The sequence below is a fragment of the Neoarius graeffei genome, chromosome 13 (genome assembly GCF_027579695.1).
Source record: "Neoarius graeffei isolate fNeoGra1 chromosome 13, fNeoGra1.pri, whole genome shotgun sequence".
NCBI lineage: Eukaryota > Metazoa > Chordata > Actinopteri > Siluriformes > Ariidae > Neoarius > Neoarius graeffei.
The window spans coordinates 27,294,201-27,321,860 of NC_083581.1; the positions used below are offsets into that span (position 1 = coordinate 27,294,201).

Sequence of the window (27,660 nt, forward strand, 5' to 3'; positions counted from 1 at the left end):
ACAAAAGTTCATCTCAATACTTTGTTATATACCCTTTGTTGGCAATGACAGAGGTCAAATGTTTTCTGTAAGTCTTCACAAGGTTTTCACACACTGCTGCTGGTATTTTGGCCCATTCCTCCATGCAGATCTCCTCTAGAGCAGTGATGTTTTGGGGCTGTCGCTGGGCAACATGGACTTTCAACTCCCTCCAAAGATTTTCTATGGGGTTGAGATCTGGAGACTGGCTAGGCCACTCCAGGATCTTGAAATGCTTCTTACGAAGCCACTCCTTCGTTGCCCGGGTGGTGTGTTTGGGATCACTGTCATGCTGAAAGACACAGCCACGTTTCATCTTCAATGCCCTTGCTGATGGAAGGAGGTTTTCACTCAAAATCTCACGATACATGGCCCCATTCATTCTTTCCTTTACACGGATCAGTCGTCCTGGTCCCTTTGCAGAAAAACAGCCCCAAAGCATGATGTTTCCAACCCCATGCTTCACAGTAGGTATGGTGTTCTTTGGATGCAACTCAGCATTCTTTCTCCTCCAAACACGACAAGTTGAGTTTTTACCAAAAAGGTCTATTTTGGTTTCATCTGACATTCTCCCAATCCTCCTCTTGATCATCCAAATGCTCTCTAGCAAACTTCAGACGGGCCTGGACATGTACTGGCTTAAGCAGGGGGACACGTCTGGCACTGCAGGATTTGAGTCCCTGGCGGCGTAGTGTGTTACTGATGGTAGCCTTTGTTACTTTGGTCCTAGCTCTCTGCAGGTCATTCACTAGGTCCCCCCGTGTGGTTCTGGGATTTTTGCTCACCGTTCTTGTGATCATTTTGACCCCACGGGGTGAGATCTTGCGTGGAGCCCCAGATCGAGGGAGATTATCAGTGGTCTTGTATGTCTTCCATTTTCTAATAATTGCTCCCACAGTTGATTTCTTCACACCAAGCTGCTTACCTATTGCAGATTCAGTCTTCCCAGCCTGGTGCAGGTCTACAATTTTGTTTCTGGTATCCTTTGACAGCTCTTTGGTCTTGGCCATAGTGGAGTTTGGAGTGTGACTGTTTGAGGTTGTGGACAGGTGTCTTTTTATACTGATAACGAGTTCAAACAGGTGCCATTAATACAGGTAACGAGTGGAGGACAGAGGAGCCTCTTAAAGAAGAAGTTACAAAGTGGAAAACTGTTCTGTGGTCAGACGAATCAAAATGTGAAGTTCTTTATGGAAATCAGGGACGCCGTGTCATTCGGACTAAAGAGGAGAAGGACGACCCAAGTTGTCATCAGTGCTCAGTTCAGAAGCCTGCATCTCTGATGGTATGGGGTTGCATTAGTGCGTGTGGCATGGGCAGCTTACACATCTGGAAAGACACCATCAATGCTGAAAGGTATATCCAGGTTCTAGAGCAACATATGCTCCCATCCAGACGACGTCTCTTTCAGGGAAGACCTTGCATTTTCCAACATGACAATGCCAAACCACATACTGCATCAATTACAGCATCATGGCTGCGTAGAAGAAGGGTCCGGGTACTGAACTGGCCAGCCTGCAGTCCAGATCTTTCACCCATAGAAAACATTTGGCGCATCATAAAACGGAAGATACGACAAAAAAGACCTAAGACAATTGAGCAACTAGAATCCTACATTAGACAAGAATGGGTTAACATTCCTATCCCTAAACTTGAGCAACTTGTCTCCTCAGCCCCCAGACGTTTACAGACTGTTGTAAAGAGAAAAGGGGATGTCTCACAGTGGGAAACATGGCCTTGTCCCAACTTTTTTGAGATGTGTTGTTGTCATGAAATGTAAAATCACCTAATTTTTCTCTTTAAATGAGACATTTTCTCAGTTTAAACATTTGATATGTCATCTATGTTCTATTCTGAATAAAATATGGAATTTTGAAACTTCCACATCATTGCATTCCGTTTTTATTTACAATTTGTACTTTGTCCCAACTTTTTTAGAAATCAGGGTTGTACTATTTTAACCGTTTTTTTTTTTTTTTTTCAAATTTTAGGGTGCAAATTAGACACTAGGAAGATTGAATTCGCTTTTTGGGTCGTTCTTCTAAAGTTGATATTCTATGTTTCACCTCCGACCGTTGCCTATGACCTTTAAGCGCAGTGAAATTCCTCTCTGCATTTAACCCATCTGAAGCAGTGAACACACACCCAGAGCAGTGAGCTGTATGCTGCAGCACCCAGGGAGCAGTGGGAGTTAGATGCCTTGCTCAAGGGCACTTCAGCCCAACCTTCAGGCCATGGCTGCCCCACGTTAACCTAACCATGTGTTTTTAATGTGCGTGTGTGTACGCATGAGAGAGAGAGAGAGAGAGAGAGAGAGAGAGACCGTCTCTGTGTGATACTTGTGTAACACACTGTAAATGATGTACTTTCTGGTGTGTGTAGGGACAGTACCGCAGTTGGCCTCGTCAGAGTTGTCCTGGCAGTCATTGTCTCCATCGCAGATGTAGGCGGGGTTTGTGCAGATCCCTGTGCCACACTGGAACTGTCCCGGCCGACATTTAAACTCCGCTAAAAACACAACAAATATTATTTTCTCTCTCTCTCGTCATCTACTCATTACATCTCTCTCATCTGTATCTGTTTCTTCATAATCTGTCTCTCTGTCCATCTTTCAGTCTGTGTATCTGTCCATCCATCAATTTGTCTGTCTCTCTCTTTCTCCCTGTCCATTCACCCATTTGTCTGTCTCTCTCTGTCCTTCTGTCGTCACCCTCTCTCTCTCTCCTCATCTGTCATTCCGTCTCTCTCTTTCTCCCTGTCCATTAATCCATCTGTCTCTCTACTTCTGTCGGTCACCCTCTCTCTCCTCATCTGTCATTGTCCCTCCCTTTCTCCCTGTCCATGCCTCTGCTAGTCGCTCTCCTTCTCCCCCTGTCCATTCATCCATCTGCCTCTCTGTCTGTCCTGTCACACTGCCCCTCTCTTGCCCACCATCTGTCTCTCTTTCTCGGTCTATTAATACAGCAGTCTCCGTCTTTCCTTCTCTCCCGCTGTCCGTCAGTCTGTTTCTCATTCTGTCCATCTCTTTCAGCCCAGTTCAGTTTAACAGTGCTTTACTGGCACGAATGTTCTCACACCGCTGCCAAAGCGAACAGTGCAGTCAGATGAAAGAAAATTTATACGTTTACATGGAATAAACGTCTCTTAAACATGGCGAGCATAATAAACAACAAAAACTAACAGGATGAAGATATTACACCGAACTGATCTTCAGGGTGTGTTCAGGACACTCGGTGTCTCACTGTCCCTCTGGCTGTGACAATCTGTCTATCTTCTGTTAGGTCACAGGCACTGTGGTATTTCGGGAGTGATCGTGTCTGGGAAAGTCTCTTATTTGTTGATATTTTGCCAGTGGAGGAGGAAGTGCAGCTCGTCTTTTCCTCATAGTGCACTTATTTCCAGATCAAAGCTCCCCGAGGCACTGATTTTCAGCCCTCGCTAGTCGGAGTGGAGCGCGTGCTCTAGGGCGGCATGTCCTACAGTGAACAGGTGTCTGTTTTCCTGAGATCTTTAAAAAGATAACAAATTTAGCTTTGGCCATCTCTCTCTGTCTGTTCATCCATCTGTCCTGTCATTTCATCTGTCTCTCTCTTTCCGAGTCTGTCAAACTGTCTTTGTCTCTCTTACGCTGTCTGTCTCTGTCCATTCATCCATTTATCTCTCTCTCTCTCTCTCGATAGCAGAAAGACGTGACTCACGGCAGTCAGCAGGTTCGTCCGAGCGATCTCCACAGTCGTCTTCAGTGTCGCACTTCCACCAGAAGGGGATGCACTTATCGTTCTTACACACAAACTGCGCACACACACACACACACACACCTGATTACTACCCAACTCTGTACTGATGCATTCGGTTAGTGATTAAATCCTACCAATACTGAACAAACTGCACTGTTGACTAATAAAATAAAACCGGTACAACTAATTACAACACGTCACATGCGAGTCCTTTAAAATTTAAACCTCAGCAAAAATGATGCTTTATCCAACAATAGTCAGATGCTAGTTTATGTACAGAAACAACACACTGCATCTATGACAACTTTTTGTTAAAAGTTATATTAAACCATCTCCCTCCCGTAAAAGTTCACAAACGTGTGAATAACAAGAAGCAATGGCTCAGAAGACTACTGGGTGAATATTTTGACAGGACACTACTTAAAGTGAGACTGCCTTTCGATTTCATAAAATTGAAGTGATTTAATTTGAGGGGATTCCTGAGCAAATAATGCGCATTGAAATCGCTCACTTCATGCAGTCAAGCAGACAGAAGAAGAAGAAGTCCGTGTGTGCGCGCATGCACAGGTTTTCCTTCTTTTGGGTTTTACAGCAGCTGGCATCCACAGTGTTGCATTACTGCCATCTACAGGTTTACCTTGACCGTGCACTGACAGTTCCATCATTCTGTCGGTTAGGACTGGGACTGTTTTGGCCTCTAGAGGCCACTGTTATTTCCTTTTCTGGTCATGTTTGTTTTGGGCCTCTAGAGGTCACCACTGTGTTCTGTGTTTTGTTTTTGTCTTATTGCCTGTTTCCTGCCCCGCCCTGTCCTTAATTAGTTTGTGTATTTATACCCCTGAGTTCAATCCTCATGTCACGTAGTCTTTGTGCTGTTATGTTTAGCTCCAGTTACCTCTGTTCCGTGTTCCTTGCCTTTGTCTTTTTGGTTTTGCACTTTGCTTTTCTTTTTGGACTTTGTATTTACTGTTTTTTGGATCTTCTGAGCGTTGGTATTTTTGCCTTTTCTTTTCTAGTTTTTTGGCTTTTGTATTTGACTTTGAACTTTTGGACATTTTATTTTTCCCTTCATCTTCTGAGCGTTTTTTGGATCATATTTTTTTGGGACTGTAAATATTGTAAATAAACTTTTTGATACTTTTCTACTTCCGCCTCACGCCTCTGCACTTGAGTCATTCCCCTGGTGGCCTAGTGGGGGTTTGCTGGATTATCACACCAGCGAACCAGGTTCGAATCCCAGCAAAACCCTAACACTGTCGCTAAACGAACAGCTGATCACACCGAGGTGCTCGCTGACCGCCGATATTTATTAGTTGGGTCCTGCGTTTCCTTTCCATAACAACATGACGGCTTTTCTTCTCACTTTCCGTTACTGTAGTCTGTCTTTTTTTTTTTTTAACGTTTCATTTGCACGCTCACGTCCTCCATTTTTCTCTCCCGTTTCAAATTTGTATCCTACAATGCCTTGCGCGAACAGGGAAAGCCCACCACGTCATGCATGACGTAGTATCTTGAATTGGATCATGGTGAAGCAGGAAAAAATAGTGGAGAATTTAGGGCCACGTGGATCTAAATTCATTAATTGTTCTATTTTTAAAAAATACAATTGGAAGTCTGATTCGAATTCAGTAGCTTTCGGTCCAATAAAAATAAATAAATAAATAACTGGGTGTCAGGGAAAATTATTTTTATGAAAAATCTGAAAGGCAGTCTATCTTTAAAGAATGGAAAAAAAGAAATGAGTAAATAAAATTTGCAATTCCACGTGAAACTGTCTGGGTATCAGCATCTACTAATAAAACTAAAGCTAGATAAATGAGCTTGCTAATATCTGGTTGGTTTGGGGTAGTCTAGGTTGTTAACTTTGAACCAGAAACACCAGAAGTACCTGGCCTATCTAATTAACAACTAAATTATATCAGGCTTGTGTGTTTATATATAAAAAGTATATATAGAGAGAACCTTAATTAGAATGAGCAAGCCAGATGTGACAGTGGTGAGGAAAACCAACATGAAGAAACGTTGAGTCAAGAGGAATTCTTAAATTTCTATTCAAGTAGGCATGTAACAATTCAACCAATTCACAATTTGATTCAATATCAGATTCATGCTTCAATTTTCCCATGATGTTTTTGAAAAAAAATTATATATATATATATATATATATATATATTAAATGAAGAGCAACATTTTCCTATATATATATATATATATATATATATATATATATATATATATATTAAATGAAGAGCAACATTTTCCTATTCTTTATCAACTTAAATATACTTTTAAAAAAGCTTTTCATTTTCTTAATAACAAACTATTTAATTTACCCACATTTGTAAAGATTGGCGTAAAAATGTTATTTACCAGCTGGGAGGTCCGTATCGTGAAATACCGTGACCGAGGTCTTGAAAGTACTGACTCTGTGTCGAGGTCAGTATTCAAGGCTGGTGTCACGGTATTTCATGATACAGACCGACCTTAAGCTGGTAAATAATATATTTCTCTTTTTCTTTACCAAATTCTAACAGAAAACGAGAGCGCCCGAAAGGGAAAACTGAGCCGAGCCGCCATTTTGAATCCTCATTCACGGCTGTAATGCAAATTGCTTCCTACTCGGTATACAAGTGCACTTCCATGGCAGGAAAAAAAACTACATTTTGCCGCCTATGTAGTCTCCTATTTATACAAAATTGAGTCATTCAGGATTCAGCCATGTTTTTGCTCGGCGTTAGCAACAGTTACAGGTTTTTAGCTTTCTCCTGAAATGTTTTCTTTTATTTCGTCTTCCTCAGGGCAGTAAAACTCGCTTTCACTGTGAACACTGTCATTATCACCATCCATGCTGTAAAATTAATGCTATTCTCCTGAGAAATGCTGGCAAAAATTTTAAAGATTTTTTATAAAAAATCTTATAAATAAATCTTATTAAAAAAAAGTTGACAAAAATTGCTACTACATTGTTGTTGTGAACGAGCGAGTCGCCAGAGGTCCGTAACTGGGGTCCGTATCGTAGGGTACGGACCCACTCGCCAGCCAATCAGAGTGCAGGATTTGATGGAAACCGGACCGCGAAAAAAATAATAGCCTATTAACTAAAATATCCCTTTTATTAACAATGAAAAAGTGAACAACAAATCCTTTTCTTAATAAACTTTTATAAACATTTGTTGTGCCTTCATTTGCTTCTCTTATCTTTCAGCAGTCTGTAAAAAAGGAACTCCGATTTGTTGTTAAATCTATCTGTACAGTCAATCACACAGCAGCTCTTTCCCATTTTAGGTCTGTTTTTGTGGGTTTTCACAACATTAGAGCTGTGTTACTTCCATCTATGGCAAAGTCACGCGTATTCCCTCTGTTATTCCACCCTCTACTGTCTAAACAACGCAATTACAGCTAGTAAAAACTAAGATTACACAATCTAATAATAATAATATTTTGTCGAGTGAAATGGTCATTAATTTTTATAGTGATTTATTGGCACACAATATATCGTGACATACTTACGGTTATGTCTCCTACACAGAGGATACAAACCACTCTATCCTTCTAATTTTTGGTCACAGAATTCAAGAGTTCATTTTCTTGAATTTTGGAATCCCCCCCCCCCAAAAACACACACACACACACCAACTGAACAAACCTACTGGACAGTGCAACAAATATTTTTATATTCAGCACAACTGTTGATGATTATTAGTTGTACATTTTTATTTTCCCCCACCCCCAGTGGCACACACACCTGGCTCGCCGTGCAGTTAGACAGACACTGTTTTCCGTCTGCAGCCAGGTAGAAGTTTGTGGGGCAGGCGCACTTGTAGCCTCCTCCAGGGGACAGCAAACACAAGTTACTGCAGCCTCCATTATCTTGCTGACACGGGTGATTCTCCACTGCAGACAGAGGAAAAGCCACTTCTCATTACTACTCACTTTTATCGTCATGGAAACGTGCACTGACCCGTAATTCAATCCAAGTCAAATCTTTGTGAAGATCCTGTACACTGCACTAGGCCTTAATTACACAAGACTGAGTGATGCTTGAGAGTGATGTGATCAGACATGCACCTATTCAGTCTTTTTTTTTTTTTAACATGATGAAAATGAAGAGCTTGGTTGGAGGCGTGTGTGTAGGTGTGTGTGCGTGCGTGCATGTGTTCCACTCACCCGCAGGCTGTCTGTACGGATGGTAGATGTGGATATCCATAGGCCTGTGCAGTGTGCTGATCAGCATGGTCTTGTTGGTGCCCAGAGTTTTGTGAGCTCTGTTGATGGACTTGGTCTCCCAGTCGGTCCAGTAGATGTAATCCTCAAACAGAGTCATGGCGAAGATGTGTGGGATGTCGTGATTCAGCACTGCACAGAAGAAAGCGTACTGAGCAACACAACCTACGGTCCTTCTCACGCCGCACTCGCACACATTCCACCATTTTAATGAAAATGCTTTAACGCTGTGACGAACGACATGGTGAGGGTACTGGTTTTAAAACCGGTTACCGTCAAACTGGCTTTTCGGTTAATGTGAGAGCAGCAGGAGTGTGAGCACAGGACGGAGAAAAGGCAAGAAAGAGAGAAGGAGGAAGAAAGAGACAGATGTAGGCAGGCACACAACTAAGACAGATGGGTACAAAGAAAAACGAGGAGAGAAAGGTCAGTGAGAAATGGAGATGGAGAGAAAAATGGATATATAGAGAAAGATTAAGAGAGAAGGCAGACAGACAGATAGAAAAGGAGAGAGCAAGAAAAGGACAGACAGACAAGAAAAAAAGACAGACATAAGCAAGAGAAAAGGATAGATAGATAGATAGATAGATAGATAGATAAATAGATAGATAGATAGATAGATAGATAGATAGATAGATACCGTAGATAAAGGACAGACAGGCAGACAGAAAAGAAAAACAGATGCAGAAAAAAGATAGACAAAAAGAAAAGGACAGACAGATGATAGATAGATAGATAGATAGATAGATAGATAGATAGATAGATAGATAGATAGATAGATAGATAGATAGATAGATAGATAGATAGATAGATAGATGACAGACAGGCAGACAGAAAAGAAAAACAGATGCAGAAAAAAGATAGACAAAAAGAAAAGGACAGACAGACAAGAGATAGATAGATAGATAGATAGATAGATAGATAGATAGATAGATAGATAGATAGATAGATAGATAGATAGATAGATAGGGGAGAGAGAAAAGGACAGACAGGCAGACAAGAAAAAGACAGAGAAATAGAGTCAAGACAGAGATAAAGGGAGAGAGAGAGAAAAACAAAGACAGAGATGCAAATAGAGAGTAAATATTATACATAGACAGACTGATAGAAGATAGAGAGAAAAATGGACAGAGAAGATAGAGAAGACCGAGAAAGAAAGAAAGAAAGAAAGAAAGAAAGAAAGATAGAGAGTGAAGATGAAGACAGACAGACAGAGCTCTATCGCCACAGAGACAGACAGAAAGGGGGAGCAAAAGAAAAATGAGAGAGAGAGAGAGAGTGTACCAGTGTGCCTGTTGGAGCCGTCGAGGTTGGCGAAGGCGATGTAGTCCTCCCGAGCGTCGGCCCAGTAGATGCGGTCGTTGACGAAGTCCAGCGTGAGGCCGTTGGGCCATGTGATCTTATCCTTGATGATGACGCTGCGGTCTGTTCCGTCCATTCCAATACGGCCAATATGAGGCACGTCTCCCCAGTCTGACCAGTACAGATAACTACACACACACACACACACACACACACACAGTAGTGCCAGAAATGAGACATTTACATAAATATTAGTCACATTAAACAATTTACAGCATTCATGTTGATAAAATAACAGTGGTTCCTCAAACCCTACCAAAGGCTGTGCTTCGTCTGTGTGTGCCCTTGTTCTACGCACTCACCCATTGCGCACGTCCACAGCCACGGCTCGAGGCTCCCTCAGACCGCTGTTGACCAGCATGCTCCTGTAAGCCCCGTTCAGCTTGGAGACCTCGATGGTGTCTCGGCCCTTATCGCACCAGTAGAGGTTGCCCCCGACCCAGTCCACCGCCAGACCGTCCGGGTTGCTCAGAGACGTCCGGTGCAGCACCTACACCATGCAGGAATGCACACAATCAAGAAGCACACAGAGAATAAGGCCGAAGAGCAGAAACCTCAAATGTACCGTACCTCGACGTTACTGCCGTTCATGTGCATGCGGCGGATCATGCTGCCCTGCGTGGTCACGTCTGTCCAGTAGATCATCTGCTCTGCGTAGTGATAGTCCAGAGCCACGGCGTTGTTCAAACCCTGTTACACACAATCACAGCGAACTCTTACCTTTATTTTAGCAGAACAACTCATTCACAGATTTAGGTCCAGGTCTAGAACTTCCAATGCCATTTTATAAAGATTACTGATGGTTTAAAGCCTCATTAACATCAGGCATCTCTTACCTGTTTGATGAGTGTGTAGTTGCTGCCATCTAGGTTGAGCTTCCTCAAGTAGTAGCGATTAGCAAACAGCAGAAAAGCCTCCTCTTCTAAAAAAAAAAAAAAAAAAAAAAAACAACGTCCAAGCGCACCAATTAGTGTTTGCAATGTGTGTGTAATATATATAAGTAAGTGTGCATGTGTGTTTAGTTCTGTTCATACCGGAAGAGGACTTGCAGCGTGTCGAGTCATTAGTATGCACCACATAACCTTCAACACAGAGGCAGTGGAAGCTGCCGTAGCTGTTGACACAGCGCTGTGAGCAAGGGTACGTGGTGGTGCACTCGTCCACATCCATACACGTCTTGCCATCGTTTTTCAGACGGAATCCAGACTCGCAGCGGCACTGACGAACACCACAGAAAACCCAAATAAATAAAATTACAAATCCCACCCTGTGACTCCTCTGCACCCAAAGCTGCTCCGCACGCACACACTTCTTATAACCAAATATTAAATCATGATGGCCAGATAACCATGAAACCAGAATCACCGTGGAGAATCTGACCTGCTGTATAATGGAGAGGAAGTAGGTTTTTAAATATCTTTTTTAGATTTACACATTTTTAATATTTATATACATTTTATCACTTTTAAAAATACTACCATTTGGTTAGTTATGAATGTACTAATCTTTATTGATGGACATTTTGGCTGACGGTTCATCCTGTTGGAAGAAGGATGGTTAGGTGCAAACATCAAATACCACCACAAACACCATCAACAGCAATATCACAAATACCTCCTACACCACCAACATCAACACCACAAACACCACCAATATTAACATCACCATTAACAAATACCACCGACACCACCATCAAACATCACAAACCCCACCCATATTAACATCACCATTAACAAATACCACTGACACCAGCATCAAACCCCGCCAACACCACCAATATTAACATCAACATACCACCGGCACCATCAAACCCTGCAAACACCACCAATATTAACATCACCATCAACAAATACCTTGTTCAACACCACCACCAAACATCAAACATTACCAACACCACCAATATTAACATCAACAACAAATACCACCGAGACCACCATCAAACATCACCATCAACAAATACCACCGACACCACCATCAAATCCCGCCAACGCCACCAATATTAACATCAACAAGTACCACCAACACCACCATCAAACATCACAAACCCCGCCAACACCACCAATATTAACATCTTCCACCGACACCACCATCAAATCCCGCCAACACCACTAATATTATCAACAAATACCACCGACACCACCATCAAACATCACCAACAACTACCACAGACACCACCAAATATCACAAACCCCACCAACATCTACCACCGACACCATCAAACCTCGCCAACAACACCAATATTAACATCAACACCATCAAACCCCACCAACATTAACATCTTCCACCGACATCACCATCAAATCCCGCCAACACCACCAATATTATCAATACCACCGACACCACCATCAAACATCACCAACAACTACCACAGACACCACCAAACATCACAAACCCCACCAACACCATCAAACCTCGCCAATAACACCAATATTAACATCAACACCATCAAACCCCACCAATATTAACATCAACAAATACCACAGACACCACCATGAAACACCACCACCAGTATTAACGTCACCATGAACAAATACCACCGACACCACCATCAATCACCATCACACCCCGCCAATACCACCAGTATTAGTACCATCAACAAATACCACAGACACCAATCAAACCCCACCAACACCACCTTCAACAAATACCACTGACACCACCATCAAATATCGAAAACCCCGCCAACACCACCAATATTAACATCAACAACTACCACAGACACCACCACCAAACATCACAAACCCCACCAACATCTACCACCAACACCATCAAACCCCGCCAACACCACCAATATTAACATCAACAAATACCACCGTCACCTTCAAACCCCACCAACACCACCATGAAACACCACCACCAGTATTAACGTCACCATCAACAAATACCACCGACACCACCATCAAATATCAAAAATCCCACCAACACCACCAATATTAACATCAACACATACCACTGACACCAACATCACCATGAACAAATACTACCGACACCACCATCAAACATCACAAACCCCACCAACATTAACATCAACAAATACCACAGACACCACCATCAAACATCACCACCAACACAAACATCAATATTAACATCACACATCAATATTATCACAAACATCACCATCAGCAGTCACAAATACCACTGACACCACCATCAAACATCTCTAACATCAGTATTAACATCAAACACCACCACCATCACAAACACTGCCATCATCACCAACACAACATCCATCCTTCCATTATCTGTAGCCGCTTATCCTGTACAGGGTCACAGGCAAGCTGGAGCCCATCCCAGCTGACTATGGGCGAGAGGCAGGATACACCCTCGACAAGTCGCCAGGTCACCAACACAACAATCAATCAATATTAACATGACACCACCACCCCATCACCATCTACATGGCTCCATATCCACCTCTCTGCTGATTTCTACATCTCTCACGAGTTTCTTGTGCAGAATTGATTGAAATGATACCCAGTGTGTGAACAAAAACAAAACTGATCCAAAGCAGCATGTGTACACAACAAGCGCGCACACACACACACCTTGTATCCAATCTTGAGGTCCTCACAAAGCTGTGTGCAGCCACTGAGCTTGCTGTTGAGACACTCATTAACGAAGCAGTTGTGCTCGTCTGAACCATCGCCGCAGTCATCCTTCCAGTCGCACAGCACATCCTCGCTCACACACTTCCCGTTGTTGCACAGATGTGCCGAGTCATTACAGTGCTTCTCTGTGAACGTACAAACACACACAAAACCACAATTACACTTCGCTCCAAAACGTCTGATCTGAGATAAGAATCAATTTTTCAGAATAGTTCAGGATTTATTTACTGGTTAGTCCAATCAAAACCAATGCATCGTTTGGCAATCCAGAGTTTTTCTGGAGTTCTATTCAGGACTGGACAGCGCCATACTTCGCTCAACCCTCGACCTGCATCAGAAACGAAGGTAAAATCGTGCAGCCTTGGATTCAAAATACCTCTGAACAGATCTGACATTTTGACTGTTTTCAGTACTTCAAGTAATTTGGTTCCGTCCAGTTAAAGGGGTCATTCAAATTTGTTCACCGATTCATCCGGTTTGCCCAAACGTGCAGATTGGTCATGTTCAACAAATACCAACTTTGGTAGGGGGCTGTGATGAAAATGCTTTACTATTGGCACAGGGATACACAGAAAGTGGGGAAGTAGTCACCCAAAATAGACACTGGGTCATGTCAGTGCCACGTCTTATTAAACTATATATTATTTGGAAGGCCGTTGTTTAAAGGGGAACAGAGGGCAATATATAGAGTAAATATAACAATAAAACACACATTGATGAACCTTATTCAAGACTTACAAAAGTTTTTTGTTCTAAGGTTGGAAAGTTAGAGTGTTTTGAAAGTAGCTCGAGCAAACTATTTCCGCAGTTTGAACAGCCCGCCATGATATTAATTTTATCCAATCAGAATGCACGTTCATTTTCTCTGCGTAACACTCATGACGTATGTATGTGCCCAGTTGTGTTGGCTCATTGAGGTTGGGATGAGCACGTGTGAAATACCTGTTTCTGCCTCTTGCGACGATTTCGCAAGTCCACGGGTGGCACCTATCTCATTGCAGCAAATAAATTCTGTTGGACTCGTGAGCAACTCCACGTTACATTTTCCGCACGACCGCCACGCCGTGTCACCTGCACGCAGACGCTCTGCCCCACGCTCGCCACGCCCATGGTCAGCATCGGTCTCATCCTCGCCATCATCCGAGCTTTCTTCTCTTATTTCATCACCAGAGTCGAGAGTACCTCTCCTAGGTTCAAACTGGTACCCTTCTAAGCCATAGCCTGCTTGCAGCGTGTCTTGCGGGATCTCTTCGTATGATTCGACAGAGCTGTCGCTTTCACTTGATGCGCCCGACGCCATGATTACACGCTTATCTCCTCTATTTCGGAGAGTTCCGCTAGTGCAGTGGGTAGCGCTGACGTCACGGTCTTTCAAAAATGGCGACTCTTGTGCGGTTTAGCGTATAAAGTATTATATTTACAATTACCAAGATATTTCGTTGTTTTCTAGTACATAAATGTGATAGAATACTTAAGAATACATTACTTTGTCACATCAGCAACCGTATATATTATCTTTTGTACCCCTTTAAAAAAAAAACCCACACAGTTTTTTTTTTTGGTGTGTTTTTTTTTAAAAACCATCCAGTTTAACACAGACTACTACTGCATGTAGGAGCATGCTGGAAATCTCCTCTTTGGGGGGAGTTTTTAGAGAAGTTTCTGATTTAACCACTAAGCAAGGAACAAGACAGGAGCAAATCTTAAGTTCCAACAGAAGCAAATCACTGGCTCAAGATGTGTAGATAAGGTGAGGCACACCACGCGCAACTAACAACTTAACTCGGCATGTACCGATTCACCCAATTTACAATTCGATTCAATGCACAATACAGGGTACACAATTCAATTTTTTGCATAATATGTTTGGAAAAAAATGAAATAAAACTTATAGTACCCAAAAAAAAGCAACATTTATTTTCCTATTATCAACTTCAACATTCATTTAAAAAAAAAAAAAACGAAGCAACAACTTGTTTCATTTTCTTAAATCAATCAAATCAAAATCCTTCCCACACCATGTGGCACATAGGGGGCGCCGATCTCAGTTTCCGTAGCCCTCGGCTTCTCGCCTATTACATAGCTAGGGTTACAGTGGAGGGGGCTAGTCCTCTGGTAACCACGAGAGTTTGACTCCCTGCTCACATCCATATTGCAGCGTGCCTTGTCAGACGGCAGTAGGTACCATTTTTATGATGGTCTTTGGTATGACCCGACCAGGAGTAGAACTCACGATCTCCCGATCGAGAAACGGACAGGCTAACCACTAGGCCAACTCGCGGTTTCTCATTTTCTTAATAAACAGCAATCATTTACCCACATTTGTAAAGGTTGGAGTAAAATATAATAGCTTAACTAAAATATTCCTGGCTTTTTTTTTTTTAAATTGAACCTTTATCTCATTTTATTATTTTATTTCTACTATTGTTTAATTCTTATTAATTTTCTTCCCCATTTATTTTATGTAATTTTATTTTCTATTGTTTACTGTTTTGCTTTTACTTCTGTAAAGCACATTGAACTGCCACTGTGTATGAAATGTGCTATATAAATAAACTTGCCTTGCCTTTTATTAAAAATAAAAAATTAATAACTAATTGGCCATTACTTATGAACTTCCATTTGCTTTAACTTTCAGCAGACTGTAAAAACAGAGCTCCGATTTCTTGTTAAATCTATTTGTACAGTCAATCACACTGCAGCTCCTTCACATTTTAGATCTGTTTTTGTGTTTTCTCGTGGTTTTAGAGCTGCGTTACTTCCTACTGTGAAGTCGCGTGCATTTCCGCCCTCTTCTGGCTAGAAAAACTAAGATTGCATAGCCTGAGAGAACTCACTGTTCATTTTTTATTTTATTGATTCGAAAAGTCATAAATTTGTATTGCGATTTATTGCCGCATGGCGCGTCATTACATGCCTAGACTTAACTATGTGATAATCACGAAGTCGGTATGAAAACGCAGTGCACTGGTTTGCACATTTGTGCTTGTGAAGCTTGTAGGCAGCACAAAAGGAACGACTGATACTGATTCAGTAACCAAGGTCAATCTTTCAAAAAGACTGAATCAATCTGAACAAACCCTTCTCTTTTAAACCATTAAAACAATCGTATATGTGAACCACAGACTCCGTCACGTCTTGGTTATAAGTAACTTATGTAGTTATTTCGTGACCTCCAACTGAACTCGTATGCAACAATCAAGTTTATAAAAAAAAATAAATTTAAAAAAAAAAAATCTGGTGATGTGAAAAAAGATTTACCCAAATACTACTTTATATAATTGGATTCAGCCGCTCATTTAAAATAAAAAAAAAATCATATTAAGTGTATTAGTACTTTAAGACCACCACATCCTCATTCCTCACTTCCCAAAAGGAAGGACAGAGCCATCACGTCCACGAGCTCAATGAAGCAGTCAATCTCTCCAGGCAGGGGCGACGTTAATGAGGCGGCAAACTGGGCGCCATCAACCCCTTCATCAAGCTCACATCAAACACTGCATTGCACAGCTGGCTCTTAGCCAGGTGTTTTATGACCACAAGCTTTTATGGCTTCGTGTATAGCTCCAAATGCAACCACGTCCTTTACGTTTTCACACAGATATGACAGAGACGACAATATACTGGGACATGTGGCGCGTCTGGTGATTATCTACCATATAGGACAACGTGTTGTCAGGAACAGATAAGAAAAATGAGACAAGTTGTTACTATAGAAACAATAACGTCTTGATTAATTCGTCTTGCCTACTGTCAGATCTGCTGTTGCAGAAAATTAAATCAAGAACTTCTGAGTTATCAGAATCGAGAATCCCGCAGTGGTGTGGTAGAACTGATATACACGCAGGCCACTTTTTCCATGGAATAAAAAACATTCTAACGGGTTTATTGATGGCATGCAATAATATGTTATCATATCGCTTATCCTCCATGTCTTACGCCACTCTTCCCAATGGAGAATGAGCGTGCAATATTGTTACAATATTGCACGTTGTCAAGACAACACGACGTCACACTTCGGAGCTCATGCGACGATCCAATGACAAAAAACTTTTCTGCTGCACATGCGCACTATCAGAAGACGAGGTTAATTCAGTGCTCGGATTAAGCACTAAATAAATAAACTGAAAACTGAAACTAAAAGACGCACTGAACACATGAAAGGCTCCCAAAACTTTATTATTAGGGCTGTCGAAGTTAACGCGTTAGCACGATCTCAATTTATCGCGATTAAAAAAAATAGTGCCGTTAACGCAAATTCTAATTTGGCCCTGCGAGTCACCCGTAGTTCCTGTTGAGGCTTGTCGCGCGCTGCTTCAATAAGAGTAAGTGTGCGTGATGGAGAAAGGTCTGTTAAACGGGAAGTTTCATTTCAAAAGTAGAGTGTGATTGAGCATAGACATATAAACATAGACGCCGCCTTCTGCGTAGAACCATACGTCATCCTCGCCGCCATATTGGATGTGGCAAAGTGGAGATTCTTCAACCGTCTCTGGTATAGCGTCTAGACAGTAGCCGAGAATAAAGATGCCTCATTCATGTGCTGCGTTTAACTGTACCAACAGGTTTACCGTCCAAACGAGATCACATGGGATTACCTTTCACAGGTGAGACTGGAAAAATACTTTTCATTGTATTTGGTCATTATAACGTAATTTTACGAACAGATTTTCCTGACTTTGTGGCTAATATGAAGTCTCGCGCGTAATAGCCACTCGGTGAAACCTGTCTCCAAACAACGAAGTATTTCCTTCGTAACTACGCTGATAACACTTTGTGTTTTTGTCAAACATTGGAGCTTTGTATTCATTCTGAAGGTTTATTGTTATTAATATTGAATAAAAAGTAACTGGGATATATCATTGTTAATTACTATTCAAATTTTAGGTAAATTATTTTAATTTGCATCTTATACGGATTTTGGAGGTTGGTTATACAGGTTTGATTGACCAAAGGTTGACATGTATGTTTATAACCTCATCTCATCATCTCTAGCCACTTTATCCTGTCCTACAGGGTCGCAGGCAAGCTGGAGCCTATCCCAGCTGACTACGGGTGAAAGGCGGGGTACACCCTGGACAAGTCGCCAGGTCATCACAGGGCTGACACATAGACACAGACAACCATTCACACTCACATTCACACCTACGGTCAATTTAGAGTCACCAGTTAACCTAACCTGCATGTCTTTGGACTGTGGGGGAAACCAGAGCACCCAGAGGAAACCCACATGGACACGGGGAGAACATGCAAACTCCACACAGAAAGGCCCTCGCCGGCCATGGGGCTCGAACCCGGACCTTCTTGCTGTGAGGCGACAGCGTTAACCACTACACCACTGTGCTGCCATGTTTATTATAACCATCACATTAAAAGTTATACATGTTGTTTTGATGCCTGTTTGTTTCCCAAATATATACGCGTGTGTGTTAATGGGTGAATAAAAGGCATCAAGTTAAATATTATTGTAGAAAGGGGCTTTATGAAGTTCAGTCCATTTACTTGCATTGGTTTACAGGGAAGACTTGCCACATCCAATATGGCGGACACTCTGACGTATCCCAGCAACGGGGCCACCAGCTCAATGCGGCGTCTATGTTTATATGTCTATGGTGATTGAGTTGGTTTTGGTATGCACTTATACTTTTGCAAAGTGAGATGTCAGTATGCTGTAGCACTGTGATATGACACTAAATGTCTTTATTGAAGTCCAACTGCAATTTATTTTTGTTTGCACAGCACTGTGAAGTCCTGTAGGCTGTGACTGAATACAACTCCAGCACAAGTGAAGTTTTATTTCATTTTTATTTTCTTTTGTCACACATGTCTGAACTGAGACACAGTAGTATGTGACTACATGTTTTATATTTGAGACTACAGCTCCCTAATCCATCACAAAATCCAATTTTGTGTTTTGTATGTTCAGTACTGCCTAGTATGTGAGCGAATAAACTCCCTTACCATTTTCTCTTGTCCCAGCAGTTTTTAACAAGTACTTTTAGCATAAAATGTGTTCACCATTTTAATTGTAACATTTCACTTTAAAAGCCTTATTCATTTACATAGATTTTAAAAAATGCGATTAACTATATGAAATTCTGAGATTAATCGCGATTAATTTTTTTAATCGTTTGACAGCCCTATTTATTATATATTTTTCACGCATATTTACAAGAGAAAAACATACCAATGGACATTGAAAAACTGGTAAAGACACACGTCGGATATGTAAAACTTCTGCGCTCGTGAGTGACTGACAGTTTGTACGCAAACATTCATTAAAAGCGGAAGATTGAAAGAGAAAGACGCACTGAACACCTGAAAGGCTACCAAAGCTTCATTATATTCTTCACGCATATTTACAAGAGAAAAACAGACCAATGGACATCGAAAAACTGGAAAAGAGCGCAATAGCGGAAATACTGTCAAAGTTCTACTTGGGGTGAGGAAAAGTGACGGAGACTTTTGCAAGAGGACTTCACTCAGCAAAGCCCTTTTGTTTTGAACAACTGCAATGGAACAAGTAACGCCGACCAAAAGTAACTTTGAACTTGAACTATTAACTACGGAAGCCGAGAGAGGCCCTTCATATAATCCTTTTTTTAAATTCACCTTGTTATCCCGAGATAACGACATAATTAATTCAGGATCTCGAGAAAACAACACAACTAATTCGAGATCTCGAGAAAACAAAACCGTTATTTCGAGATCTCGAGAAAACAAAACAATTATTTCATGATCTTGAGTAAACAGCTGAGAACTGGTTCATTCAGGTGCGCCAAGAGACTTGTGATATGCTGACTTTGGGGCTATTTCTCATTCTGTATAGACGCAACTTTGGTCATTAGAATGTCTGGAATAATCGATCACCTAATAAGGCAATATTTTGATCAGGGGTTGACACAGGGAGAGATTGCATTAAGTCTTTTAATAAGGGATAATTTCAAAATTAGTCCGCGGCACCTCCGCAGAAGACTGGCCCCCCTCTCTCTCAAGGCATCGTAAAAAGCCATTTCTGCTCTGTTACATGTCCGCCAATTTCTAAGTCTTCGTTGTCTGACCCACAGGGGGGCGCAGCTCTGCTAGAAATCTCAGCTGTTTTCTCGAGATCACAGAATAATTGTCTTGTTTTCTCGAGATCACGGAATAATTGTTTTGTTTTCTCGAGATCCTGAATTAATTATGTCGTTATCTCGGGATAACAAGGTGAATAAAAAAAAGATTATATGAAGGGCCTCTCGCGGCTTCCGTAATTAACCTGTGTATACCTTGTATACAAGTTGGGTTGTTCGGGCTTTTTGGACTTGTACCATTTTTATTGTTAGAACTTTGACTTTGTACATGTACACTGGATTGACACGACATTTGATCAGAATCAGCATTCAGTATTAGTAAGTTCCCCCCTGTTCTTAACTTTTTGTAAAATCTACAATTGTTCCATCGAATGTGTATGTATAATAATAATAATAATAATAATAATATTGGCTGGCCTTTTTCATGGTATATAAGATATATTCTATTCAGCTACTCGTCTTCGACTCGTTCAATATCATGCTAGCTGAATGGAATATATCTGATATACCATGAAAAAAACCCCAGCCAATATTATTTAATTATATACACCTGTGTTGCTGTTGCTCATTGTTACCTGGCTCTGTGCAGCGGAGGTTCTTGGGGGCTTCATCCGAGTGGTCGTGACAGTCAAACTCGCCGTCACACTCCCAGTTCTTCTGCTTTAGGCACTGGCCATTATCACAGCGGTAATCATTGGGACCACAAGTGGGGTACTCTGTTACACAAAGGACAGGTGACATCACGCAATGGTTCATTAAACGTCTAAACTCGTCAAGAAGTTATGAAAAAGTCATGCATCTGCACAACAATTTCACTAACGGCGCATCGACGTCATGAACAAGTGGTATCATGAATTCCGTCTCCGCACATCATCAGCATGCGGATCCAGACTGGGACAAGGATGATGAGGACATCAAATGAACGCAGACAGACACTCACCACACTCAGGAGACTCGTCAGAACCGTCACGGCAATCCAAGTCATGATCGCAGACGAAATGCTTGGGGATGCAGTGCTTATTCTGGCACTGGAACTCCATGTCATCACAGGTCTTATTGTTCGCTACGAAGAGACACAGCGAGGTATAAAAGTGCAGATAGAAAAAAAAAAAAACAAATGGCAAAAAGGACTTAAATAAAATGAGAGGACACTTACTGCAGCCGGCCAGGACACCCTCATCAGCTCCATCTGGACAGTCTTTGTCCCCGTCACACTTCCAGCGCTGGGGCACGCAGTGAGAGCCGGGGCAGTGGAAGGCCTCGGGACTGCACGTCTTCGAATCTGGAATGACATTGTGGAAGGTCAGGTGTCTCGCAGGAAGGGGGGGGGGGCCTTCCAAGCCCTTGGATGAGTTGACAACTGTTTTTCAGCTCATAAGTCATAAAAAGCATTCGAAACCGACCAGAGACTCTGCTTGATTTTTAATTTTTTTTTTTAAAACACTGGAGACACCTCCCAATTTTTATTTATTCATTTATTTTTTTAAACACTGGAGACTCCTCCCAATTTTTATTTATTCATTTATTTTTTTAAACACTGGAGACTCCTCCCAATTTTTTATTATTTTTTTTTTAAAACATTGGAGATGCCTCCCAATTTTTATTTATTTATTTTTTAAACACCGGAGACGCCTCCCAATTTTTTATTAATTTTTTTTAAAAACACTGGAGATGCCTCCCAATTTTTATTTATTCATTTATTTTTTAAACACTGGAGACTCCTCCCAATTTTTTATTAATTTTTTTTAAAAACACTGGAGATGCCTCCCAATTTTTATTTATTCATTTATTTTTTAAACACTGGAGACTCCTCCCAATTTATTAATTTTTTTAAAAACACTGGAGACTCCTCCCAATTTTTTATTAATTATTTTTAAAAACACTGGAGACGCTGCCCAATTTTTATTTATTTATTTTTTAAACACTGGAGACTCCTCCCAATTTTTTATTAATTTTTTTAAAAACACTGGAGACGCCTCCCAATTTTACTTTTAACACTGGAGACTCCTTCCAATTTTTTTTTTTTAAACACTGGAGACTGCCCAAATTTTTGTTTTTAAAACTGGAGACTCCTCCCATTTTTTTTTTTTAAAACACTGGAGACTCATCTCATTTTTTAAAATTTATTTTATATAAAAAAAAAAACACACTGGAGACTTCTCCCAATTTTTTTTTTAACATGAGACTCCTCCCAATTTTTTTTTTTTTTTTTAAAAACACTGGAGACGTCTAATTTTTTTTTTTAAATACTGGAGACTCCTCCCAATTACTTGTTTTTAACACTGGAGACTCTTCCCAATGATTATTTTTAAATGCTGGAGACTGCCCAATTTTTTTGACACGTAAGACTTTTAACTCCTCCCATAAAAAAAAAAAAAAAAACTCCACTTGACTCCTCCCAAAAACAATTGTACATTTTTACTGTTAAATAAAATTTGTTTTACATCAATTAGATGTGTATATAGATGACACGCTAGACAAATCAATGTAGCTGTTACTAGAGAAACAATATCATTAGAATAATCACATTAATATAAACCTGCAATGTGTTTTGCAGCCAAAGTATTGCCAGAGCTGCCGTTACAGAAAATTAAAATCAGCACATTCTAACCAATCAGAATTAAGAATTCACCTGTGTGCTGGTAGAATAATTATTATAGTTAATACAGGCTCTTTGAAACACTGAATTTCCATGCATCTGTGCTAGTGCATGATTTGTCTTAGGGTTAGAGAGAGAGACATAAGACAGACGCCACCCACACCCACGGCTGTTATGACTCACTGCATCGGCTGCCCTCATCTGTGCCATCTCCACAGTCATCGGTGCCATCACACACCCAGGAGCTGGAGATACAGCGATGATTCCCACACTCAAACTGTGTTGGTGAGCAAAACTTATCTACACAGACAGAGGGAAAAGACAGCACAGTGAGACAAAAGCAGAGACTCCATCATCAGACTAAATCCTTTAAGAGCTACCGCTGTAGGGGCTCTGGTTCAGGCCTGCCACTAACCGCAGTGGGTCTCGTCCGTTCCGTTTTCACAGTCATTCTCTTTGTCACAAGTCCAGCTCATGGGAATACAGCGGCCACTGGGACAAGCGAAGAAGTTCACAGGACATTTCAGTTTCCTCTTCTCTGTAACGGACACAACGATTCCAGAAATGAATGAATTTCTGTAATTTCTTGTTTTGTGTATGTCGTGTTTGGGTACGCGTGTCTGACCTGGGCAGTGCCTCTCGTCAGAAAAGTCGCCGCAGTCGTTTGAGCCGTCGCACTGCCAAGAAGGTGCATAGCATAGTGTGGTGAATTCACACTTCTGGAAGGTCACACCTTTAACTCCCAACAGGTAGAAGCTCGAGCAATCTGTTGGGCCTGAGGAAGAGTGTGAAAATGAATTTTTTTTCCCCTGTATACACACACACACACGGCTTCAGGAGATCAGCAAGATAGCCCATCCTGAGGCAGGGTTAATTAAGGCCTCTGCATGCTCTTGCGACAAGGCTTTCGCAGACAGTTGTAATTTATCGTTGAGCGGGGAGTAATAGGCGTGCGCGATGTTATTCACCGCCACAACGCAAGGGGGCGCGAAGTCGCGAAATCGCTAGGAGTAGTTGGTGGGTGTGGTTAGTGGAGTGTTTATCCTCCGGTTACTTATAATGACTAGAACTGGAGTCGTATAGATGTACATACTTCCTCACTTCCTCGATCAACCGCTCTTCGTGCTGCTCCATCTTCGCTCGTGTTTTTAAAAATGGCGGTCGTGGAAACAAAACAAACCGGGAAAGTAGGGAAGCGGAAGTGCGTGTACACCGGATGTAGAGTGGACCAATCAGAGCCCTCTTGTCTGCGACGCTGTCTGCGGTGGTCACAGTTTTTGGGAGGTGCGCGCAGAGCGTCTGCGAAGGGGGGGCTTCGCAGACGCCATCTGCGAGGACTGGGTTGTCAGCATAAATTGGCCTTTACACTTCAGGTGGTAGGATGCGGTAACTTCAGCCACTACATACACTCTGGCTATAGGGTTAAAAATAAACTTACTGTGGTGCTTGCAAGTTTGGGAACCCTTTTGAATTTTCTACATTTCTGCATAAATGTGACCTAAACCAATCAGATTGTCACGCAAGTCCTAAAAGAACAAGGCATGTAATAGTCCACGAGCTCTCAAAGGAAGACAGATGCCCCTTTTCCACCAAAGCAGTTCCAGGGCTGGTTCGGGGCCAGTGCTTAGTTTGGAACCGGGTTTTCTGTTTCCACTGACAAAGAACTGGCTCTGGGGCCAGAAAAAACGGTTCCAGGCTAGCACCAACTCTCTGCTGGGCCAGAGGAAAGAACCGCTTACGTCAGCGGGGGGGCGGAGTTGTTAAGACCAACAACAATAACAAGACCGCGAAAGATCACCATTTTTAAGCGCCGAGAGGCAGCAGCTGTACAAACGCGAAGTCATCCATTATTATTATTGTTGTTGCTTCTGCTTCTTCCGTGTTGTTTTTGCTTCGATATTCGCGCCAAGGTTTATGCAAACATAGCGACGTAACTGACGTATACAGCAACGTAATGACGTGGCTTCCCTTAGCACCGCGAGCTATGGAAAAGCAAACTGGTTCTCAGCTGGCTCGCAAGTTGAACGAGTTGTGAACCAGCACCAGCACTGGCCCCGAACCAGCCCTGGAACTGCTTTGGTGGAAAAAGGGGTATGAGTAACTTCTAAGCAAATAAAGGCCTCTCTCAGACTGGCGAATGTTCACGAGTCCCACCATCAGGAGAACACTGAACAACAACAGTGTGAATGGCAGGGTTATAAGGAGAAAGCTTCTGCTCTCCAAAGAGAACATTACTGCCTGAATACAGTTTGCTAAACATTACATAGACAAGCCAGAAGGCTATTGGAAAAATTCTGTGGATGGATGAGACCAAAAGAGAACTTTTTGGTTTAAATGAAGAGCATTATATTTGGAGAAAGGAAGACACTGCGTTCCAGCATAAGAACTGTATCTCATCTGTGAAACATGGTGGTGGTAGTATCATGGTTTGGGCCCATTTTGTCGCGCCTGGGTCAGGACAGCTTACCATCACTGATGGAACAATGAATTCTGAATTATTAGCTCATCCGGCTGACGGGTGATGAGCTGATGCCATCATGTGTTTTCCGTCATTTATCGCCTGTTGTCCGGCTGAAAATCGCTTCTTCTCTCTCGATTCTTCACCGATTTTTATTCTTTATGGCAGGAAGGCAGGTCTGCCTGGAGTGCACATGGCTTCTATTCAAATTTGCATAATCGCAATTAATAATGAAGATATGGAGTAATTAAGCCATAACGAGCAGTTTCCGCACAAATCGCTTCTTCTCCCAAGGGGAACCGACCCTTCACCGATTTTGATTCTTTCTGGCATGAAGGTAGGGGTACCTAGGGTGCATACCGTATAACTTCTATCCAGATCTGCTTAATTACAATTATTAATGAAGTTATGGACTAATTAAGCCTTAATGAGCAGTTCAACAAAAAATCACTTCTCGGTCAATTCCTCGCCATTTTAGATTCTTTCTGGAAAATATTTGAGCTGGACTGGTTGAGAGTAGAACTGCACAAGGTGGCCCACTTTAGATCGTTCCTTCTGGACTAGACGGGGCCAGAGTGAGCTATGCCGTCATTGACGATCTCGTTTATTTATTTAGAAAAAACTCTAAAGGAAAATGTCAGGATATCGGTCTGTGAACTGAATCTCAGGAGAAAGTGGGTCATGCAACAAGACAACGACGTACAGGATCTTATCAACAGTTGCTACAAACCTTTACTGGTGTGGAGGGGGGTGTCGTACCAAACCAGTGCTGTAGTCAAGTCACTAATCCTCGAGTCCGAGACCAGTCTCGTTAAAGTCCAAGTCATTTAAAAAAAAAAAAAAAATTTCGAGTCGAATCCACTACTGACCCGAGTCGAGTCCAACACTCGGACTGCACCATCTGACGGTGGCTGTTTTAGCGCCATTAACATTAGTTTGTTCCTGAACATGCCGTATGAACAGGTGAATGTGCAGTCTCTGTCAGGGAGTGCAAAGCATTCTGTCAGAGATGGTTGGGACACGGATGTAAGTGAAGAAGGTGTGTTTATTAATACAAGTGAAGACGGTAAACAATCCAGAACGGCAGGCAAAATTGTAAAACGGGCAGTAGATCAAGCGAGGCACAAACAGGCTATCGTAGCCTCAGCAGAATCAAAGATGAGAACCAGAAAATCAGGGATCAGGAAACCGAACAAGGAAATAAGGCTCGGTAATGTGTCAGCAACACAACTCAATACTTCGCAAACCAAGTGTGTTTTCACAGTTTTTATATAGACATGCTTGTTTGCGCCTTAATCCTGTGCAGGTGCGAGTCGGTTATGGCACGCGCGCTGTCCAGAGTGTGCCCGAGAGTCTATCAGATGCATGAGCCAAGGCGCGCAGGTGTGACACTCTTGCACGAAATTAGTACAAAATTAATGTAATGTAGATACAAATATTGTATGCCAAATTATTATGGCATCTCATTATCTCTCGCCGCTTTATCCAGGGATGAGAGTGGGTGGTCATCAAAAAAGCAGAAAACAAGATAAAGGTAAAATTTTGAAAAAGAAGGCCTTACAAACCACTTTTCCTGCAATCTGAGCTGTAGTAGATAAAAAAAAAATCTCTTTTTTATATATTTACATGAAAATATGTTTCAAATCAATAGGAGTATTGTTTGAATTCAAAATAATCACATTCGAGGGTATGGTTATAATTAATGATCAACAAAAATGACAAACTAAATTCACATTAGACTTAAGTTTTATTAATTATCAAAATGTTCATATATTAAATAAAATTTCTTAGGGTGACTGACCTTTTCTCCCTATGTCCTCATTAGTTGCATATGATTTCTTCAAAAAGTCTTTTGAAATATTTAACTTTTCAAAACTGTCAGCATTAATTCAGATTTACTGACTATCATATACATGTTCAATGTATTAAATCAAACGAATGCTGTTTATGGGATAATGTCTATGTACACTTTATACAATTATTTATAGTTCACAGTCACTTCTCATTTTCATTTGATCATTTCGACGACTTCTTCAGCTTTTTGGCCAAAGACAAGAGCTTGTCAGTCCTCTCTTTTGTAAGAAATGTTATGGTTGGCTATCATGCTCTCGCCAGCGATGTTTTGGCCAATTACATTGTAGATAACACGTATTCTATCACGAGACTTGGCGAGAATAAAGATGGCGAAAATGTAAACATGTAACATCGTCGTAGGAATTAATTACGCCTGAGTATCATGAAGGAACAGACCCCAACCCCCCTCAATAAATGAAAAAAAAATCTCAACGGATTTGGCATAATATAAAGAGGTCAATTTCTCATCTCATCTCATTATCTGTAGCCGCTTTATCCTGTTCTACAGGGTCGCAGGCAAGCTGGAGCCTATCCCAGCTGACTACGGGCGAAAGGCGGGGTACACCCTGGACAAGTCGCCAGGTCATCACAGGGCTGACACATAGACACAGACAACCATTCACACTCACATTCACACCTACGGTCAATTTAGAGTCACCAGTTAACCTAACCTGCATGTCTTTGGACTGTGGGGGAAACCGGAGCACCCGGAGGAAACCCACGCGGA

At 41.6% G+C, this 27,660-nt stretch overlaps 1 protein-coding gene across 2 annotated transcripts in view; it reads right to left on the bottom strand.

Annotated features, from left to right (window-relative positions):
* Positions 1-27,660, bottom strand: part of lrp1ab (low density lipoprotein receptor-related protein 1Ab) — a 348,035-nt gene that overhangs the window by 56,587 nt on the left and 263,788 nt on the right. Inside the window, exons 49-64 of one of the 2 annotated variants that reach the window (XM_060937436.1) lie at positions 23,247-23,396; positions 23,037-23,159; positions 22,805-22,921; positions 21,179-21,304; positions 20,963-21,085; positions 20,598-20,738; positions 12,887-13,074; positions 10,376-10,559; positions 10,178-10,263; positions 9,912-10,031; positions 9,644-9,831; positions 9,264-9,469; positions 7,923-8,111; positions 7,501-7,649; positions 3,717-3,810; positions 2,410-2,526 (exon numbers count right to left, since the gene is read on the bottom strand). In XM_060937436.1, coding sequence (XP_060793419.1) covers positions 2,410-2,526; positions 3,717-3,810; positions 7,501-7,649; positions 7,923-8,111; positions 9,264-9,469; positions 9,644-9,831; positions 9,912-10,031; positions 10,178-10,263; positions 10,376-10,559; positions 12,887-13,074; positions 20,598-20,738; positions 20,963-21,085; positions 21,179-21,304; positions 22,805-22,921; positions 23,037-23,159; positions 23,247-23,396 — 2,301 coding nt within the window. The remainder of the gene's footprint in view (positions 1-2,409; positions 2,527-3,716; positions 3,811-7,500; positions 7,650-7,922; positions 8,112-9,263; positions 9,470-9,643; positions 9,832-9,911; positions 10,032-10,177; positions 10,264-10,375; positions 10,560-12,886; positions 13,075-20,597; positions 20,739-20,962; positions 21,086-21,178; positions 21,305-22,804; positions 22,922-23,036; positions 23,160-23,246; positions 23,397-27,660) is intronic. The other variant, XM_060937437.1, reaches the window with a different exon arrangement.